The sequence below is a fragment of the Danio aesculapii genome, chromosome 3 (genome assembly GCF_903798145.1).
Source record: "Danio aesculapii chromosome 3, fDanAes4.1, whole genome shotgun sequence".
NCBI lineage: Eukaryota > Metazoa > Chordata > Actinopteri > Cypriniformes > Danionidae > Danio > Danio aesculapii.
Genome location: NC_079437.1, coordinates 46,714,635 through 46,730,240, shown reverse-complemented (window position 1 = coordinate 46,730,240; position 15,606 = coordinate 46,714,635). Strand labels below are relative to the sequence as shown.

Sequence of the window (15,606 nt, the reverse complement as noted above, 5' to 3'; positions counted from 1 at the left end):
ATGCTTTCCCAAGGCACACACTCAAAAATAATTCATTTTCTGCAAAGACTAATCTAAATGCATCTGATTGGCTACTGAATTCATAAGTTCAACAGAAATGAGTGTGACTGGTTAAAAAACAGCTCAGCACTGAAGAAAATATGAAGAAGAATAAAACGAAAACTAAATCTGATACAATGTGACGCAATAGCTAAACATAATAGAGCAAACTGACACTAAACTTTTTCACATTTCACTTCAATCGGATCATGGTTGATCATTTGTTCATTGTTGCCCCCCCTTGTCTTGAACTGGTTGGTCTTTTTTGTTCATTTGATTACTTCTAACCCTGCCTGAACCTAAACTGCATCATAGTGGACTTTAAGAATAAAGTTAAGAAACTCTGTTATTTGCTTCGAACACAGATGTCTTCCACATGATGCGGATGTCTGCAGTAGGCAGATTTATAGCCATAACTGTGAGCCTGAACTGTGAGATTCTCCATGCTTGACCTCTTCCACGCTGAAGCTTATGCTCGCGATCAATGAAAAGCTGTGAATGTAGTTTAGAAATAGCCAAGGACATTAAAGTGCGGAGGTTGTAATTCATTGCATTCTGTCAAGAGTTCATTGCCGGCTCTTTGCTTTAATACAACATGCAAGAAGATGAAGACAGAAAGCAAGCAGTCCAACCATGACCGAGTCCTTCTCAATATCACGAGTGCTACCCTCTTGCTCTGCAACACCTGGGCCAATCACAAGGCCGTAACCACAGGCAACGAACAGTCCGGAGGCAATTGGCTAGCTCCTAAAACTCTTTTGTCCAATCACTGCCTGCGTTCAGTTCCAGCATCCCGTTGTCTCCCCCACCCTCCCCTAATGCTCCATGCAGACAGAGAGTGTGAGTCATAGGGAGAAAACCTGACTCGCACGGCTTCACACACAGACGTTGGGTTTGAATTGAGGTAAAATTCTGTGGAATACATTCAGCAGATTTTTTGCATTCTTACAGGAAAATGTCAACGTCGTTTGCATTAGCAAAACTCCTGAGGCATTGTGAGGGTTGTTGTCATGCAGTTGCAAATGGGGTTTCCTGATTTGGTGCATTGGGTGCACTTTAAAAATACCCATTAATTAACAGGTTTCATATTCCTTCATTCACAGGGTTTTTTAAACTTATTTATGGTTATGAACTGCATTATGGGACAATGATCTCTGTTCTGTCGACTTTCGATAGTGATAATTCAACTGTGCAGTTTAGCAAAGTTGACAGTTTAGTAGCTTGTAACAATATATTATGTAAGAAATAATATATATAGAATTAAGTATGGGGTTACACAGTTGCTCAGTGGTTAGCACAGCAAGAAGGTTGCTGGTTTGAGTTCTGACTGGGTCATTTGGTATTTCTGTGTGTTTTGCATGTTCTCCCCATGTTCACGTGGGTTTCCTCCACATGCTCCGGTTTCCCCCACAGTCCAAAGACATGCGCTATAGGTGAATTAAATAAGCTAAATTGGCCATAGTGTATGTGTGTGAATGAGTGTGTTTGGGTGTTTCCCAGTACTGGGTTGCAGCCGCAAGAGCATACGCTGGGTTAAAGTTGGTGGTTCATTCCGCCGTGGCGACTCCTGATGAATAAAGGGACTAAGCCAAAGAAAAATGAATAAAGTCTCTAAAATAATAAAGCATTTTATTACCAGGTTTTTGCACCGTAATTTACTTCGACAACCCAGACAATATTTATCCCTTTAAACAACTAAGTAATGTCAATAAATGTCACATTTTCTAACTCTTCAATGCCAAAAGTTGTTGGACAAAAGATCAAGGTCCCATAATATTGAGACCCACAGAACAATCAAGATTTTTACACTGTTGAAGCCTGTGAAAAAAAATCCCACCTGAGCAATGCATGTGACTTCATTCTCCATATGTGTGGCATCTTTAAGCTGGCATCAACAAAAAAGCCTTTTATTTAAAGTATTAAATATGTTTCAGTAGTTCAGTACATTATCCTTGTGTCATTCCATTGTTATTACTCACAACATAATTTTCATCAATCGCCCGAAATGCTCAATTTGCACAGTGTAATTGATTCAGCTTGAATCGCGTCATTCGTGCAAATAATACTGCAGGAAATATAATCACGTCTTTAGTGTTGCTGCAAGTGTTGCAGCAGTGTTGCTCTTGCAGGCTGCAGGAGAACACTTAAATTCAACTGCACTACAAATCCCATCATGCAATTCACTCACACACCTGGCCTAGACCCTCCATGATTGCAAACAGAAACGGCTGAAGCTGTTCAGGACTGATTACACAAGCTATTTATACACCTCTGTTTGATTACGTTGCTTGCTGCCAGAACTGACCATTTGCCTATTTATGACTACGCTCTGGATTTCCCTGCATGTACCATTTGCTCCTGTTCTGACCATTGTTTGTATGTCAACTCTCCCCTCATGATTGTGAAGCGCTTTGGGTGTATGTATATAAATACACATTACATTACAACTCTCCTAAATAAAAATGCATTTGGATCCTCAACTCCACTGTCAGCATCCACAGTAAATTAAGACTCAACCCAGTTTAGTGTGTGTGTGTGTGCTGTTTATATAGTCCTTGAATCAAGACATAATTAGCTTTAGCTGTGTGTGTTTGCAATCAGTGGAAAACAGGAACCGGTGTGTGTGCGGTGCATGCTGGGAGTTGCAGTTCTTTAGTGTGGTGTGTGTGTGTAGTTCTCCAACAATCCACGAGGATTAGATCGCTGGAGATTGTGACACTTAGCATATAAATCACTCATGCTTGACGCTTCATACGCATCTGGTGTAAACATTTCATTAGACTGTGCAAGGTGTAAGCCATTGCTGTGAACCAAATTGCCTGTACAGATTCACTTGTTTGTTAAGGCAATCCATGTAATTTGGTGACTGCATGCCTGGGTTGATCTTGACTGGAACAATTACATCAAATATCAAATCCTAATACATACAGTATGATGTCCTTCCTGTGTCATCCTGGGGTCTTTGCTGCAAGTTCTGTCTTTGTTCTTTTAGTGTTTGCAACCACCATCCTCTGGTTGCCACTGAAACATTTATAAAGAATATTGGTGTCATTCCAATCATTGCGCATGCGCAGTAGCTGGAGCATTTAAAATATATATATATATATATATATATATATATATATATATATATATATATATATATATATATATATATATATATATATATATTAGTGCAGTAATTATAATTATTAAGCAACAACAATATTGGGACAGGACACTTCAAATTTTGTTGCTGGTTTGTGATTGCGAGTTCGTTGAGCTACTTTTGAGATTTCAGGATTCCACCATTCATTTAATTAGGACTTTAGACTTGGATGAACTGCTCAGAGGCATTGCTAATATGGCTGCAGAGTGAACAGATTTGTAAAGGGCTGAATAGTTTTCTAGTACTTGGTTTTCAAATTAAAATATCAGTTTGTTTTATTGTGATATATTCTGTTTATTATTCCTGTGATGCAAAGCATTTCTGATTATTATCAACGTTGAAACAGACTTTAGAACACTATTTAATGCATAATTGCAAAAACTTTTGGATGCTTATACATGTTTGAATGCTGATACATTTTTGATGGAAAAACAATACAAACATTTGAGCTGAGGACGCATCTGTTTCATATCTGTTCACAATACCGTTGTTAAAAACGTCTTCATCTCCATCTGTACTCTCTAGTGCTCCATGCATTAGTAACTTCCTTTCCGTCCTGCAGTCCAGTTTCCTCATGCATCCATCATGCCAGGAGTCCTCCGGGCTGCTCACACGGCACATTATGCAACCGACAGATGTTTATTGTACTTTCAGAGATGGTTCATTCTCCATCTCTCTGTGAGCTGAGAGAACATAAACAAGGCCACTGCTCTTTTTTTTTTCCAGAGCCATCCATTCCCAATGGCCACAGAGAAAGGTTCTGTTCTTTATTGTTCTTCTACTATTCTCATATTTGTCCCTAACATTCCTGACAGCCTTGTGACATCATCAGGAATGTTAGGGACAAATATGAGGATAGTGTGGATTTCACGTTCACTATTGTTTTGTTAATGAGAAACACAGCCAGTAATGTGCCTGCAATGGTCTGCTATGAAAGTTGTAGGCAGTTGAACTACATTGTCTTTAACCTATATAAAATGTGAAGTCCTTTTAAAATGCTCTTAACAATTGTAAAACATAATAAAAGTCATTGAGATTGTGCTGACATAGTGGGATTATATCAAGAGGTCCTACTTAATACACATAAAGGATTCATTGAACATGTATTATACACATACACTCACTGGCCACTTTATTAGGTACACCTCACAAGTACCGGGTTGGACCCCCTTTTGACTTCAGAAGTGCCTTAATCCTTCATGGCATAGATTCAACAAGTTACTGGAAATTTTCTTTAGAGATTTTGGTCCATATTGACATGATAGCATCACACAGTTGCTGTAGATTTGTTGTCTGCACATTCATGATGCGAATCTCTCATCCAATCACATCCCAAATGTGCTCTATTGGATTGAGATCTGGTGACTGTGGAGGCCATTTGAGTACAGTGCACTTATTGTCATGTTCAAGAAACCAGTCTGAGATGATTTGGGCTTTATGACATGGTGTGTTATCCTGCTGGAATTAGCCATCAGAAGATGGATACATTGATTATAAAAAGATGGACATGGTCAGCAACAATATTCCGGTAGGCTGTGGTGTTGATACGATGCTCAGTTTGTACTAATGGGCCCAAAGTGTGCTAAGAAAATATCCCCCACACCACTACACTAGGCATGGGCCGGTTTAGGAATCTGATGGTATGATGATGGTCTTATATTTTTATTAGCATAATTTTTCTTTAAAAAAAAAAAAAACAAGTTTTAAAAGTTATAATAAACAAAATTTATGCACAACATTGTTGTTCACATAATTTTTTTTTTAAATGTAATTTTGTTTCTTGATATTCAATAAACTATATTTTTTAAATATTATATCTAAATCAAGATTAATATTTATTTTGAGGGTAATATTTTTTTAATCAACACTCACAATGAGATACGACTCTAAAAGTTTTCTGAAAATTAAACCAAAACAGAATATGTTTCACAAATGCAATGTAGCATTAACAATATTAAATTAAAGACAGTCAGAATGTCTCAAAGTTTTAAAACCTATAATAAACCACAATATAATAACCTGTTTAAAAGTATTTTAGACCCACAACAGCATATTTCAGTTAATTTTTTTTTTGTTTTGTTTTTTGCCCTTAAATTTAGTTTTTGAAATGTAAGACATTAAGACCCTGTGGACAACCTGAAAAAACTAAAACCTTTTTCCCATTTGAACTCAAAATAGTTGGAAGGAAGTGGGGAGTTTAAAACATTTAAAATATTTTAAAGCAGTAAACATGTCAGGCTGCTCTGTTCATTAGTTTCAAAAACACAGATTTCTTTACAATTTAAAACGGCATCTTTGGATATTTTTTTTTTTTCTGTTTGCCATACAGTTGTCCTAAAAAGCTGAAAAAAAAAAAAGGAAGTAAAAAATCTTTCATGTACCTTAGGAATGGTATAGCAGAAAATGTTGGCAGTTTTAAAACCTTGACTTTTCCAAATCGCAAAATACCTTGAAAACGGTTATCGTCCCATGGTTACACTATACCACCACCACCAGCCTGAACCGTTGATATAAGGCAGAATGGATCCATGCTTTCATGTCGTTGACGCCAAATTCTGAGCCTACCATCTAAATGCCGCAGCAGAAATTGAGACTCATTAGACCAGGCAAAGTTTTTGGTGAATTTTGGTGAGCCTGTGCGAAATGTAGCCTCAGTTTCCTGTTGTTAGCTGACAGGAGTGGCACTCGGTCTGGTCTTCTGCTGCTGTAGCCCATCCCCCTCAAGGTTGGACATGTTGTTTGTTCAGAGATGCTGTTCTGCATACCTCGGTTGTCTCGAGTGTTTTTTTGAGTCACTGTTGCCTTTTTATCAGCTTGAACCAGTCAGGCCTTTTTCCTCTGACCTCTGGCATCAACAAGGCATTTGCACCCACAGAACTGCTGCTCACTTGATATGTTCTCTTTTTCAGACCGTTCTCTATAAACCCTATGGGTTGGTTGTGCATGAAAATCCCAGTAGATCAGCAATTTTTGAAATACTCAGAACAGCCTGTCTAGCACCAACAACCATACCACATTCAGATGCTCAGTTTGAACTGCAGCAGATCATCTTGACCATGTCTACATGCCTAAATGCATTGAGTTGCTGCCATGTGGTTGGCTGATAAGAAATTTGCGTTAACGAGCAGTTGGACAGGTGTACCTAATAAAGTGGCTAGTTAATGTAGATATCAGCTTTTTGGAAGGACACTGTATACTGTATAAATGCAGGTTAACGGTGTTTACTGTCAAGCCTATACACAAATCCCTTTCTGATTTTGACTGTAATGTAGTAATAAGGTGCATCTTTTGTAAACATACTTTGAAACAATAATTATTGTGAAAGGCACTTCACAAATAAACTTAAATTTAATTTATTTTCAATGTGACAGTGTAATCATTCATTTAACTACTGAGTAGTATGAAGTAATTACTACGTGGTTGGGGTTAGAGTGTGGGTTAGGTTCAGGGTTAGTTATTTATTAAAAGTAATTATGCATGTATATTATGCATTGTAATATCTGTAGTGTGTGGAACATGTCTAACTACTTACTGTATGTCACCTTAAATTAAAGTGTTACCTCACAAAATTCTTCTGGCACATTAACTTTATAAGTGCCACTTGCTTGTTCAAGCTGCATTTATTAGCAATTTAAATTATGGTTTAAAACACAACTTTCATCATGTTTTGACAGCTTTTTTATGTTCTGTTATTGTTGCAGGAATTCAATAAAAAGATTACAAAGTACTTTAGCAACACTATAAGAGTGATTTGCACACACTGTAATACTAGTACAAAGATAGAAAGCAGATTTAAAATAAGCCTAAAACAAATGTGAAAATGTAAGGTGACTCTCTATTGCTCAATATTTTGAACAACAGAATTTGAACACCATTTTACCTGACAATTATTTCCATGCTACTTAAATCATAAAAAATATATTAATGGATTTCTGGAACTAGAATTATGTATAAATTACGAAGCTATATCTATTTATCATAAGTTTATTTTTACAAAGTGGTTTTGCAGAATCAAGCACTGTAGTCAATGTCAGACACATCTGTTGATTTCTTGAAAGAAACAGCCAATCAGAGGCATTTATGTTAATCAGAAACCACTCTCACAATGAAGGAATTGTTTAACAGTGCTGAGCTTTGCATGCTTGTGAATCCTCCCATTAGGAAAAAGTGCAGAAACATTGTAAATAATGGCTTCATTGTGGACTGAAGGGAGCTTCATTGATTGTAATAGAATTTTTGCGAGACTGAGTGATTTATTTATTTTTTTTAATTTTTAAATGTTTATTTTTTATGACTTTTTATGCTTTCTATAATCCACTGAGAATATTTTACACAACAAAATGAAACATTAAGTTTTAAGTAACTATATTATAGAAATTATTAAAATAAATAAGTTTAACCCTAGAGTATATGATCAGTGCTTACAATCACAATTTTAACATATTATTTTATGTTTCAGACATTTAAACCTGAATACTTAAATACTAAAATAGGTTGTACAACACACACTGATGTCTATCCTGCCCTAAAATGCAATTTACAGTAACTACACAAGCACTAAAACTAAGGAAAATGCTTTTTCATACAAGTTTTATACCAGCCTGTCAAACATTTTGTGAGTGTATTAGTGGTTTCATTTTATTTTCTAAAACACAAAACAAATCTGAAGCAGGAGACATACCACATATCCCATTTTAGGCCTTGGAACAGCAGAATAGTGGAAATAATAATCTTTTCTAACATAATTTGGCAATGTGTTTTGATCACATCAGATGCACGTTATGTTGGTAACTTAAAAGTTTATTTTATTTTTCTCCTATAGTTCAATAAGCCACTAACATGAATGTCTTTGAACGTGAATCATTAATTGTTTTCTTAAAGATCCAAGACCACATTCACTATTATTGAAATGGAATGCAATTTGTATGTTTGCTTGTGATAAAAGGTAATACTCGGTTAAAACAGCAATAACTTTTGCTGAGTTCACACTAATTGTCACTCACACTAGTTTACTCACAGAATGTTTTTCACCTTACACACCTTTTTTGCTTGTTCATTTACGTGTTCGAGGCAAATTCAGTGTATTTGCAACCAACACACTGTACATTAGGATTGTGCGATTTGGGGAAAATATCTACTCGCCATTTTATTTATTTATTTATTTATTTATTTATTTATTTTTTGACAGATATTGCGGTTTAAATTCTATTTGCAATTCTATTAGGAACTGAAAAGAAATTTACTTACACTAACATTTATTTATTTATTTTTTAAATATTTAAAAATTAAAGACTTTTTTTTTTTCTCTAGAGCAAACAGTAAGCACAAATAAAGTGACATTATGTTCAACTCAAGTTAGGGAGATAGTAACAAAAAATATATATAATTGTAAAAATACAAAACACTCAACAAACAAACATGGCTGATAAGAAAAACAAAATAATAATTTAAGTTTTTAGACACAGATGCAGCACAAAATATCACGACATTCAACGTACTGCTGTGGTCCTGCAAAATGGCAAAAATATGTGCGAGAGACGGAAGTGTATATCTACTATCCAGCATTTGGATGGGGTTTTTAAATGCCTCTTTGGTCACTGCAGTAAAAAGGGCTGTGATGTTAGCGAGGTTGTGAGTTATGCCGTTATATCTCCTGGTGTCTTAGTGATGATTTTTCATATGGTGTAACAGTCATAAACAACTGAAATTGTACTTTGCTGTTGCTTGCTACTGGATTAAATGTCACTGGCAATATTTCTGTTGACTTTTTAAGAAGACACTCCTTATATAGCCGCCTGTGGTGCTTTTTTAGGTGCTGGTTGTTGTATTTCCTTGTGCTGGCAACAATTCTGCGACAGCAGCTCTAATAAATTACCTGTTTTTGTTCTATATCTGTGACTTTAAAACCAAAATATTGCCATATTACTGATGTGCTGTTTTTTAAATAAATTAATTAATCTATTAATGCTTCTGAAGCGGCAGACATCATCATCCACTTGTCCGCGCTTTCCTCTTTGTTTATTATTGTGGGCATTCCACATAGTTTGGTTGCACAATTCTGATTGGGCAGAAAGAAACTGTGATCACTCAATTGGCTAGTAAGACAGTCATGCATTTGCTCTGAGAGGGGGAAACTAAATTATATATATTTTATATCGCAGCCTCTTGCGATTAGCTGATCGCAACATTTCAAATCACGATTGCAATTCAATTTCAATTAATCAAACAGCTCTACTGTGCATTCCACATCAACCACATAGTGCTGTGACAATTTACCTCTATTTCTTTTATTCACATTGGCTTTGTATGCAATTTACTCATGCACACATGTACTTTAATTCCGCGTTTGGTACCTTTCAACCTTAACGCTGATTTATCCTCTGTGTCGATTGATCGCCGTGACCCACGGTGCATGCCTTGCACTTAGCTATGCATTTATACTTCTGCATGCTTAATGTGTTGCTCTGCAATAACACTTCCAAAACGTTGGCAGTGAGGTTTTTCTGTTCCTCTGTGTCGAGTTTCTTTATGGGTTTTTTTTAATGCTACATACAGTACAAGTAGCTCAAACTCGCTCATTCAGAGGTGGGAGCCGGCAAACATGCAACAACTTTAATTGTAAGGTAAACACAAACCAAAAATCTCAATCTGGAGCTCCTTCACAGCACTCAACACTCACTCGATCGGGCTCGCTGCTCTGCCACAGCTCTCAGCCCCACCCACACTCGTCACCGTTACCAAGCTGACCAATTATAGAGCTTGCTCTGAGTCGTTGTGACATGTAGTTAAATTATTTTGAGAGGTACGTGCAAAGTGCATCAGCCACGGTGAGGGCTATGTGACCACACGAAGGCTGCGTGCACTTGATGGAGATGTATAAATCAGCCTTAAGTGACAGCAAATAGGAGTTACACAAATGAATCACATGGTGTGTCATCATTTCAAAGGGCCTCTAATTCACTACATCCACCAATGAACCTAACTCGCTGTTCTAACCTCACACCACACTATGTCGTGATAGAATAAATGGTATAATTTCCATGTTAAAAGCAGTTTTTGTCCTAACCATACACGATGGCGGCATGTAAAATTTTGAAATTACTTTATATTTTCACAACGAAGAAGCAGAACAGCTCAATGACAATGATCACCTCAGGTACTGATTATGGGCTTTATTCTGTGTTAAATGCTACCAATGTAAGTTTGAACACCATTTAACCTGACATTTATTGCCATACTACGGAAAGCATCATCAGATAGCTTACCTCAGATCTTGAAAATAAAATAACTAGCTAACAGTTAAAAAACAAAAGTCAGAACTGTGATTCAAAGTGCAAACCAACAACATCAGTCACTCAGTAGCTTATTAATAATGTTAACGAGGTTTAATATGTGTTCATTAGATTAAAAAACTTACCGTTTTGTTGGGAGTGCAGTAGAGTAAATTAATGGCTAGTATTGAAATGTTTCTTTCTTGTCGCATCATGTTTGGTGTGGACAGCCAAATTATTTGTTGCTGGAATTTTGTTGTGTCTCGATGCTTTCGATGAAATGCAGCACTCAAAAATCTAAAATTTTATTACATGGACAAGAGCAACCACTCCATTGTTCAAAGTATCTACTTTTCTTTGCTTCATAAGTAAAGTTGTAGACTCTTACATGATTTGCTGGGCTGTTTGGACACGGGCAGCGAGACCTCTGTGAGGGGCAGGATATAGACTTCTGGGTCATTCTGAGAAGTCGGAGACGCTAAAGTGGAGAGATCAGCATGGCCCTCCTCGCCCTCCGTATTTTCAAACTCCTGCAGGGAGAAAAGGAAACCAAAGACACAATTCAGACTCGGTGACAGTATTACTGCGGCACTATTACTTTACACACGCTGGGAAATTAATATGGAATCCGAACGCTCTCTTTTGTCACAGTATGAGTGCGGATGAAAGTCTCGCATGTGGTATTTCTCGTGTTATGAACGCTGGATGCCAGGTTTTTGGAAATTGAGCAATCATCTGCTTGGACTGAATAACTCACCCCTGGCTCCCACAGCTCCTTATGTTGGCTCATTCTCACACATTCTGACTATTGCTGAGCATCTGGGTTTGGGGAAATAGTATTAAATCTGTGCCATAACCAGCGTGAATTCAATTCCTGTTGTTGTATTGAATCTGGGCTGGTGATGTAATCTGGGCCCTGTCTTTCATGCGTGGGTTACTCATTTAGCTGGATTTGATTATTTATGATTTGATACGATCTAGGCTTGTTCTTCATAACTCATCCAGGAGTGTTGTCATAGCAACCAATTTGAACAATATTTATATAATAAAGTAGCCTACAGTTAACTCATTTATTTAATTTGACATTTCAGTAATGTTTGCCCAGTGTACGATAAAAAGAAAACGAAGGTGTGTATTATATTCAGTGCGCTAACAGCACCCTCTTTTCATCAGCTCTTTAAATGACAGCAATGAAAATGAGCATCTTTTTATTTACGGTTACTTGTAATGCATGTCTTATAAATATACTTCTTTAAATTCCTTTCCAATCTCCTCAAGTTGAATTGAATTTCCAATCGGCTGCAGCCAATTTCATTTATCCTCGCTTTCATCTTTTGTTTAAATCAGTGTGTCCTTATTCAATGGACCAACATGTCTTATCTCTTTCTGCACTACCTTTCCTATTTTAAGAGGTACAACTTATCTTTTTTTTGTGTTGTAACAATTGTGCTCAGTAGAAAATAGGATTTGCTGAAGAAGGAAAAAAGCGGCCTTTTCTCCAGATTTCATGCAGCAGATTGGATTTTTGTTTTTGTTGTGTGCATATTGTAGGACTTGTTTCATTCTGGTGCTTGAAAGGGGACCTATTATGCAAAAAAATACCCCACAGTTATACCCCAAAGTTGTGTGGCAACAGTCTGTGAATACAACTAGCTTCTAATGGTAAAAATTAAATGATGGTATTTTTTTATAATCACACTTGATAAAAACAGTCTGCAGAAACACTTTGATTGATATTCTCCCATTGTACGTGTTATCAAAGGGGGGAATTCTGTGACACATTATAATAAACTTCACACTATGAATCATTTATTAAGCATTAGCATATAGTAAATTCATTATGTGTTAAGCATTTACTGTACATTAATGAACGTTAGTAAGCAGTTTATAACTGCAGCTACAATCTTGATTTATAAGCACATGTATAAGGTGCTTAATGATTGTGTTTTCATATTTTGTCAATGATTCATTTTTAAACTATTCAAATGAACATTTATAATTCTTATTATTCATTCATATACTAATAGTTAATTTGCATGCTAATAAATGCTTTATTAACGCAACTTCTTTCAGTTTTGTGACCTAATCTAAAGTGAGGACTATTTATGCTTTATAAATCCCTTATAAATAACAATTAAAGGGTCAGTTAAATTCTATTAATTTAAAGATGCACAAATTAAACTTTCAAATGAAAAATAAATCTTTGCAAATTATCTAAACTTATCTAAAATAAAATTACTGAACAGTTTGAACATCACCAAATAACATTGAAATGTTGCATCATATTATATTGTTAAAAATATTATATTGTTGCTTTTTGTCAAATTTTTACAGTAATTTTACAGTAATTTAATTTTTTAGATAGGAATGCAAAAATTATTGTTCATTTGATACTAAACTGCATGAAGTTGTGTTAATAAAGCATTTATTAACATACATAGTAACCATTATTATACGTCTGAATAATAAGATATATAAACGCTGATTTCAATAGTTTATTATTCATTTACTTACGCATTCTTAATGATCTTAAAAACCATCAACTACTCTTAAATACAAATGGTTTGTAAATAATGCAATACTTAATTTAGTAATGAAAAATTAATCACTCAGAAATTATGAAAGTACAATTATTAAGCACTTTATAAATGTGCTCATAAAGCAAGAATAGAGCATTTGTAACTGCAGTTATAAACTGCTTACTAACGTTTATGCTTACTGGAGTTAATGCTTAACAGATAATGAATTCACTATATGTTAATGCTTAATAAATGATTCATAGTGTGTAGTTATCATAAAGTGTTACCGGAAATTCCTGCCAATTAGTAAGGATTTCCCCTCATTAGCATAGGACATTAGTCTTGTTTTTGAATCTACTACTATGCTGACACATAGGCTTGGCTGCAAATTAAATCTAATTTTTATCTAAAGCAACAGTCACCAAAATTATTCAATCTGGATAAAAGGGACAGTTTCAAAGGGCCCTATCACACACCCGGTTCAAGACCGGTTTGGAGTGATTTGTTGCTATTTTCAGACTAGCGCAACTGTAATTTTCACATTTTGCATCACGTTGTTTAAATAGCAAATCCATTTGGGCCACTTTGTGAACTCATAGGTGTGCTGGTCTGAAAAGGAGATTGTTAAGGCACGTTGTTGGCGCGTTGCTATTTGAGAAACTGAAATAGACTGCGCCATTGACAAAACTGCTCTAAAGTCCAGCACAGAGCGTGTTAGTTATGCACCTATGCAGGTCCAAATGCAGCAATACACAAATGTCTTTACATAAAAAAGGATTAAAATATTATCAAACGTATTATTTTCTACATAATATAAAAGCCACTGCCTCCATGCGTTCATCTCAGGGGGGCTTTTTTCAGTTTATTCATGACAATTTGCTTTTGTATAATGTTAATATTATTAGCAGTATAATTTATTATAAGCATATTTATATTTGTTTTAATAAAAACAAGTTTAGATTTGTTCAACTGTTGGGTTTTGGAGACTTTTGCATCACCATATGCGGCATAAGAATAGGATGGTGTTTGGTTTTTTGACCACATGTCATAATTATTATTAATTTGCTGGAAATAAGAACTGTATTTAGAAATAGTTTTGAAACAAATCTGTGCTTAACAAACTAAAGTAAATATGTAGGATAATGGATGTCTTCAGTGGAGTGCGTACGACACCATTTCCTTATTCACTAAAGTAAAGGAGTAAAGAGTAAAAGCAAAGTAAAGAGGCAGAATGGAGAAAACTCATTCTTTATCCTTGCGCTGCAGACTGTTTGCTTAACTGTTTTCTCACTAGTGAAGCCTTTAGTTTTTCCACGTATAAAGTCTATCATGTAAAGAGCAAATGCACCATGACGCGACACAACTGAGTCTTAAAAGGGAATGGTAGAGGAGACTCTGATTGGTTTTAATGCACATTATGCTCAAAACACACCCATAACTCATTAAGAGAATAAGCACAACCCTGTTAGACCATGCGCCTGGGCGCAGAGTGTGTTTTTTTTATCTTTAAAATAGCAAAAGTGGATTCGGACACAACCTTAATACTTTTAAGCCATGGGCTGTAGGCTTTGCTCATTAAAATGGAGCCCAATGAGTTAGAAAAAATAATTTGTTGGGTATTTTGAGCAGGAAATTCACCCACACACATAGGGACATCAGAGACTTATTTTACATCTTGTAAAAAGTGGCACAATAGGTCCCCTTTAATTCTAAAATGTCAAGTTTTATATAGTACTTTCAATGTAAAACAAACTATCCATAGAAGGGATCTGAATTGTCAAACTAGAGTAGAAACCTTCCTAAAAGTCGACGTACACCAGAATAAATTTTAATTATTTGTTAATGATTATGGCTTATAGTCAATATTTAAGTTAAATATGTTTGCTTGGTTTACAGCAGCGCATATTCTCACATCATTGTTTTTTTTTTTTATGTAGATTTTGGTTTCTCTCAATTTTTTTATTTTCCTTCACTTCGCCAGTTTTTTTTTTTTCTCCCCTCGACACTGGCTTACTTGGTTTGGGACTTGTGGAGCTGCAAATCGATGGATTTGCTCTTCAGTGTTTGGACTTTCAGCAGTGAAAATTAAACCACACTAAACTGACCTAAACTGAACTTCAACTGAAATCTGGACTTTAACTTCTACAGTAGGTTAAGTGGCTTTGACACAATCTACATTGTATAAACATGAATTGAATTGAATTAAAACTTTTTACTTCAGCCACTCTGCCGACCTTTTTTATTTATATTTTTTTTGTTAGGTAACATGTACAAATTTGTACATGTACAAAGACATATAACTCACAACAGTGATATAAAAATGAGATAAAGTATGTTAATGGTATACAATCCCAGGTATAAACATAGCAAATGATAATGAAAATATATATAAAAATAATAATAATAAACATTAATTAACCAAAATAATTTGTGTGGAGCATTTCATTCAGCCCTGTCTTGTGCATACGCTACATTTATCAATGTTCTAAATAAGACCTCATTTACGGAAGATCTCTGCTGAAAATCTTTGCTGAAGTGTGTGTGTTTCTATTGGGCTGTTTATATACCACACAGTAAATGAAGAACTGAAGAAAACGGATGCCATTTAATTTTAAACCACACGAGGGTG

The 15,606-nt window shown here is 35.5% G+C and overlaps 1 protein-coding gene across 2 annotated transcripts in view; it reads right to left on the bottom strand.

Moving 5' to 3' along the window:
- aatka (apoptosis-associated tyrosine kinase a) overlaps window positions 1-15,606 on the bottom strand; it is a 126,872-nt gene that overhangs the window by 25,455 nt on the left and 85,811 nt on the right. For both annotated transcript variants that reach the window (XM_056454132.1, XM_056454133.1), the window contains exon 3: window positions 10,847-10,988. In XM_056454132.1, coding sequence (XP_056310107.1) covers window positions 10,847-10,988 — 142 coding nt within the window. The remainder of the gene's footprint in view (window positions 1-10,846; window positions 10,989-15,606) is intronic.